At 39.8% G+C, this 6327-nt stretch overlaps 1 protein-coding gene across 1 annotated transcript in view; it reads left to right on the forward strand.

Annotated features, from left to right (window-relative positions):
* LOC122306430 overlaps nucleotides 1–4693 on the forward strand; it is a 28166-nt gene extending 23473 nt beyond the window's left edge. The window contains exons 4-5 of the mRNA XM_043118858.1: nucleotides 2403–2535; nucleotides 3938–4693. Coding sequence (XP_042974792.1) covers nucleotides 2403–2535; nucleotides 3938–4693 — 889 coding nt within the window. The remainder of the gene's footprint in view (nucleotides 1–2402; nucleotides 2536–3937) is intronic.
* The last annotated feature ends 1634 nt before the right edge of the window (nucleotides 4694–6327 follow it).

The raw sequence follows: 6327 nt of genomic DNA on the forward strand, positions 1-6327 counted from the left end.
CTTCAGCTTGCGACAAGGAAAACAAATCTTCACCAAAATCTTTACTGTTTCTTGTTCTTATCCAAAAAAATCTTCACTGAAATCTTCACTGTTATCTTCTCCTTCATTTTAAATTTCTTTAAATGAAACACAGTTGTTTCATTTAATTGATGTGGCTCATTGCGTCAACCGATTGCCCAAAGGTTGTGTTGTGCTGTTGCATAAAGCATTTTTCTTACTGTCTAATCCCTAAAGTTTTTACTTTCTTCTTCCTTCAAACTTGGAGCCGCATCAGGATTTTTTTTTTTCCTCACACAACATACGGTGCCACATCTCATGGCAGCTCAAAGATGGTCCTGGCCGGCAGGAGAAGATGACATGGCATCCCTAGCCTCCTCCTGTCCTCGAGGTCCACTTCCTCTTTTGTTTTTTTTTTCTTTGTGTCCATACAAGGGAACTGCCGCGACAGTGAGCTTTAGAGCCCTTTGCCGCTGTTACAGGGGCATTGCGGAGGCCTTCACTCCTCCTCCCCATGCCGATAGCCCTCAGGTCCGAAGAGAGCCTTAAATAGGCAAGGCGGCATCCATTTGGGACTTCACAATCCCATTGTGCTGTAGCCACCTCCTAACACGGCAGAGTGTGGAGCCACTGGCCACCACATATGCTGCTCTACTCACACACATCGGTGACACAATTCACAAGGCTACCATGGTTTTTCTCTACACCTCAACTTCCTTTTAAACATCGAACCCTCAACTTTCTCCCCACAACCATATACAACAGAGGGAAAAATATGAAATAACATAAAGTAGATGCAGAGTAACACAGAATTGATGTTTAAAACCTCGTCATAATTTTATGTGTCAGATCAAAAGCATAGTATTTTCAATCTACCCAATATGATAAAATTATGTGTACACGCAAACATATAGTCACTGTATATTTTAATGAGATCATAAAAAATCTATAACCTAAAGCTCTATATCTCATGTTAGATATTTTAACATGAACATTAACAGTTGAATCTTTGATTTTATATGATATATAATAATAAAATAATGATAAATATATGCCTACTTTTTCCTATTAGTACAATGAATAATTAGATCTAGCTATGAGAGAAGGATTATCCTAACAACTTTGTCTCTGAAGTGTCTCCCGATGGCTAGAGGCACTCTGATGTTGTAGGTCAAAACCCTTGACTTAGTTCTATTTGTCTTTCTTCTTTTAACAACTACCGTGGTTTTTCTTTTCCCTGGAAATTGATTGAATTTAAAATTTGCTGTAATTGTTGTACTCTCTGATGTTGGGTCGAAATTGATGTTTAATTGGAGCTTTTTTGTACCTATAAAAAAAACAATTGTACCTTTTTTGTAGTAATTGGGTAATTATAGGAAAAAGTTTTGTTTTGTTCACATTGAAGTAGAATTCAATGATCAAGCAAAAACGTAGAATCAAGCAAGCCTAAGTATTCAATTTGTTTGATGACAATGTTATGTTGCAAAGGAGTTCCATCTCTCATCCCTGTTTAATATCTAGATTTTACCCACTAAACAAAAAGTTGAATTTTGAGTGTTTTTAAGGTGTATATCTGCATGTTTATATATATTTGTTTCAATGGTTTCTTGGGTTTCAATGAGTTTCTTCTAATTTGCTTAACCTCTTTGTTTCCTACCGTGATAATAGAACTTGGTTACATGACTTATAAAAAGAAAAATTATAAATGGATTCTACTGTTCAGTTCTTGTTTTTCACTCCTCATGCATCAAATGGATGTCTAGTATGAGCTATAAAAACTTGGCTCTTACATAGATGCCCTAATAGCTTTTTCTTCCTTCAATTGACCTTATGATGTAAAAGTTTAGAGTCGGGAATTATTTGGACTCAGGATTCTATTGATAGTAAAAATGTGAACTTGATTGCAAGAAACAGCACAGCCCCATATGAAACCACTTTTATTTTTCACCATTGTGATTTCTGTATTGTCAATTCCTTTTTATTTTATTTATATCTCCATTTATAACAAGATTGTCATGGGTTTTAGAATCATCATACCCTGCAAAGTCACATTATAATGATCCTCCAACCAAACAATTTGCATTCGCACGAGCCCACATCTATCTCTAAAATGCCTTGTACATATTGCATGGAAGTGCTTTGCAAACCTAAGATGCTGGCTTTCTTACCGTCCTTCTGTAGGACTTGTGAGCAATAGCTTGGCAAAAGCTAGCCAATGTGTGGAGTCAATCATTGATTGCAACTTGAATACTATATTACGTATAGTCTTTCGAAAGCTCATCAAACGTTAAGTATAAATGGTATTTTGGGGAAGTTTTTTGACTCTTCAATTGGTTGAACAATCAACTCTTAAGTTCGACATAATACGCGTGCTCTTTTCCATATGGGCAAAATTGCTCTGTTAGGTTTTGGGTCCCTCCCCTGAGGCATATGGTAGCCGCCGAGGCCCTCAAGGGCCTGCCAGCAAATCCCAGGCCAAGGTCCTTCACAGATATGGTCTCGCAGTCGCCGCTTTCCCTTCCCGAAATGGTGGTTCCGGTGCGTGCCCCAAAATCCCTGGACGCTGAAACGTACATATGGTTTTCCCAAGAGGAGCTAGAGCGATTGGCATAGCCTTTCAGGTACTCTCTAATCTTGAAATTTATTCGGCAACACCCTTCTTTAGATATTATCTGTGCTTTCATTCACACTTGATGGGGGCTAAATGCCCAACCAGTTGTTTCTAGTATGAAATCCCCAAGACATATTTTTCTAAGATTTGCTAAAGAGGATGACTACCACAAAGCCTACGCTTGAGAGGCCTGTGATATGGAAGGTAGCCCATACCGTGTTTTCAAATGGTCTACAGATTTTTCAGAGGAAAAGGAACCATCCTTGGTCCCAATATGGGTGGTGTTTCCTGGTCTTCCTCCCAATTTTATCCATGAATCTTACCTTCAAAATCTTGCTCTACCGATTGGTACATATTTAAGAAGTGATAATAGCACTAGATGTGCCACCCGAACAGATGGAGCTCGAATTTGTATTGAAATGGATGCAGCGATGAAACTGATAGATGGCTTTTGGATTGGTGTTCCTTGGGCTCCTTCAAGTCTCTATCAATATGTGATTTATGAAACCCTTCCAGCATATTGTTGTATGTGCAATATGCAGGGCCATAACTTAAGTACTTGCAAAAAAATAGAGAGAAATCCTAGTAATGGTGAAGTGGGAAAGTTCAGAAAGAGTCGCACCTTCGAGATGAAAATTACAAAGGAAGGAGAAGCAAAAAAATTTGAGGAACTAGCATAGGAAAAGGGGGTACGAAGTATAAAGTGGAATGTTGAATCGGAGAATCAAAATGTGGCTATTACGAGGCATGAGACAGGAGAGTCCTCTGGGTTGAAGGGGAAAGATGTTGTCCAATAGGATTCAGAGTTGTTAGGAAATAATTTGGTATCGGAAAAGTAAGTTGTGAACAAAGATGACCTATTTCTAATAGAAGAAATAGAAGAAGGGGAACTAGAAGAAATAGAAAAAGCATTTGAGAAGGTTCAGAGAAAGCCGCCAGGTAGAGATGAACAAGCTGAAAGGGAAGAGGATATTTCCCCTGTTTCGCTATAAGAGGACCTTGTATCAGCCGTGCCATTAACATTGGAGGAAAACCAGGAAATTCAGATTTTGGCAAGGGGAGACTCACAACCTGTGATTGTTATGGAGAACCAAGTTGTTTACCAAGTGGGGGAATTGATGCCTGTTATGGGACTAGTTTCCCTCTCTAACTCCGAAGGTGGGCAAGATTTAGTACACCTTCAAAAAACTCAGGAAATTCACTCAGATGATGAAATACCTAAAGAAAGTAGTGAAGGAGGTATAGTCGCTAGAAAGAGGAGTTCTTTTAGGGTCAAGAGCAGGCCATCAAAATTGAACTTTTGAATCATTTTCTATATTGGAATTTAAGGGGCTCGATAACTCTAAAGAGCAGTTGATAAAAATGATAAAGAAGTATAAAGTGAATGTGGTAGCCATTGCGAAACCTTTTGTTAATGAGCAGTGTATCTTTCGGCTTCAGAATAAACTGGAGTTTGGGGGATGTATTTCTAACGAGGATGTTGAAGGAAAATTATGGGTGCTGTGGAACACCAAGGTAAAGCTTACTATACAATCCATAAAGGGTCAAAATATCTCGCTGGTGGTTAAAGAGAAGAATAAACAAATCCTCACAAATTTTGTTTATGCTAAATGTTCATACCTAGATCGTAGAAGACTTTGGGAGGATTTGAGTATTTTGAGCACCGGAGCCACACCTTGGATCATCATGGGGGATTTTAATATTATCCGTAATGATGATGAGAGGATTGGAGGAAGACCCCAACTGGCCATTGCTATGAGGGAATTCAACGACTTTATTGATGCAGTGGGGATGATTGAAACAAAGTTTGAAGGAAACAAGATTTCGTGGTGTAATGGTCAGCAAGGGAGAGCCCGTAGTTGGGCACGACTGGATCGTTCTCTCGTTAATTTGAATCTGATGCTAGAATTTCCAGGTGTGGTGATGACCTATTTGTGTAGACAAAATTCAGACCATTCTCCCCTAGTGGTGGCCATGGAGCAAAATGATCAACCGTATGGGTTCAGTCTGTTCAAATTCCAAAATATGTGGACCTCTCATGAGCTCTTTCATAACTGTGTGCGCGGTGTTTGGTGTAAGGAATAGGTTGGACAGGGTATGGCTAAGTTGGCAGATAAATTAAAGGCTGTAAAAGGGGTGTTGAGGAGATGGAATAAAGAGGTTTTTGATTGGACTAACTCTCATATTCAAGGGCTTGAGGAACGAATAGCTGGCTTGGAAGAACAACTCCAGAGGGGATTCTCTGAAGATGTTGAACTTGATCTACTAGCATCAAAGGCTGAGCTGCATACATGAATGAGTAGGGAGGAGACTCGACTTGCCCAACAAGCTAAGCAAAGATGGCTTGAGAAAGGGGAAGGCAAAGCCCAATTCTTCCCTGCTCTATCTTCTAGATCCCATAGGGTGGTAAGGGAGATGGAAATAGGTGAGAATAGGTGGTTGAAGTCCCCAGAAGAAGTTCATGAAGGTGCTGTTGAATTTTTACAACAAAAAGTGTGTGGGAGGTAGCAAGAGATGGTTCAGCTTGACGCAAGAGATGGTTCAGTCCATTAATAAAAAAGTAAGAGGTGAAAATGTAGTTCTAAAAATTGATATGGCTAAGCCGTATGACTCCGTAGACTGTAAATTCCTCATTCAAGTCTTGGCAGCTTTTGGCTTTTCTGAGTCGGTTTGTAGCCTTGTTTGGCAATGCATATCCTCCCCGTGGTATTCAGTGGTTATGAATGACACTCCAAAAGGTTTTTTCCAAGGGAGCTGTGGGCTGAGATAGGGTGATCCCATTTCCCCGTATCTCTTTATTAATGTGGAGGAGATCCTGACGAGACTATTAAAAAAGAAGTTCCAAGAAGGCAAAATCAAACCTTTTACCCATGCTAGAGAGGTCCCTTATATCTCTTATTTCTTGTACGCGGATGATATTGTGATTTTTTCAAATGGTTGTAAAAAGCCCATTCGGTCCATTTCTGAGGTGTTGGAGTTATATGAAGCTTGCTAATTATATTTCCTCTTCAAGGCGCAAGGCTCTCTTAAATTACATGGGTTTCTCAGAGGGTGGCCTGCCTTTTAAATACTTGGGGGTACCTATCATAGCTGGAAGACTAAAGGCTATTCACTTTGAGGAGTTGGTTGGGAAAATCAGAGAGAAAATTGGAGGATGGATGGTTGGCGAGATTGTTGTCGAGTGGGGCAAGACTGTTGCTAATCCGACATGTGCTCAGTAGCGTCCCAGTTCATCTTTTATCAATATTGCAAGTCCCAAAATCTGTCCTCTCCAACATCACTAAGTGTTTTTCTGATTTTTTCTGGGGCTATAAGGATGGAAAGCCTAAAAAGCATTGGAAATCTTGGGACAATATGTGTAAGCCGAAAGGGGAAGGTGGTATTGGGGTTCGGGATTTGCATGAAACTCAGAAAGCACTACATACGAAATTTGCGTGGAGATTATTAACTGGGAACTCTCTATGGGTAAGTTTTTTCAAAGCAAAATATGTGAAAAATGATCACGTCTCCTTACTTAATCCGAACAAAGGGAGTCGGTTTTGGAAGATGGTGATAAGGAGTGTTCCACTCATCTTAGAAAACTCTAAGTGGATACCAAGAGAGGGTTAGTTTCCTTTTGGTTTGATAAATGGATGGGGGAAGAGACACTTGGAGAGAGGATGCCAATCACTAGGTATCCAAATCTAAAGGTCAAAGAGTGCAAGTTGAATGGGGAATGG

Source organism: Carya illinoinensis, chromosome 4 (genome assembly GCF_018687715.1).
Source record: "Carya illinoinensis cultivar Pawnee chromosome 4, C.illinoinensisPawnee_v1, whole genome shotgun sequence".
Taxonomy (NCBI): domain Eukaryota; kingdom Viridiplantae; phylum Streptophyta; class Magnoliopsida; order Fagales; family Juglandaceae; genus Carya; species Carya illinoinensis.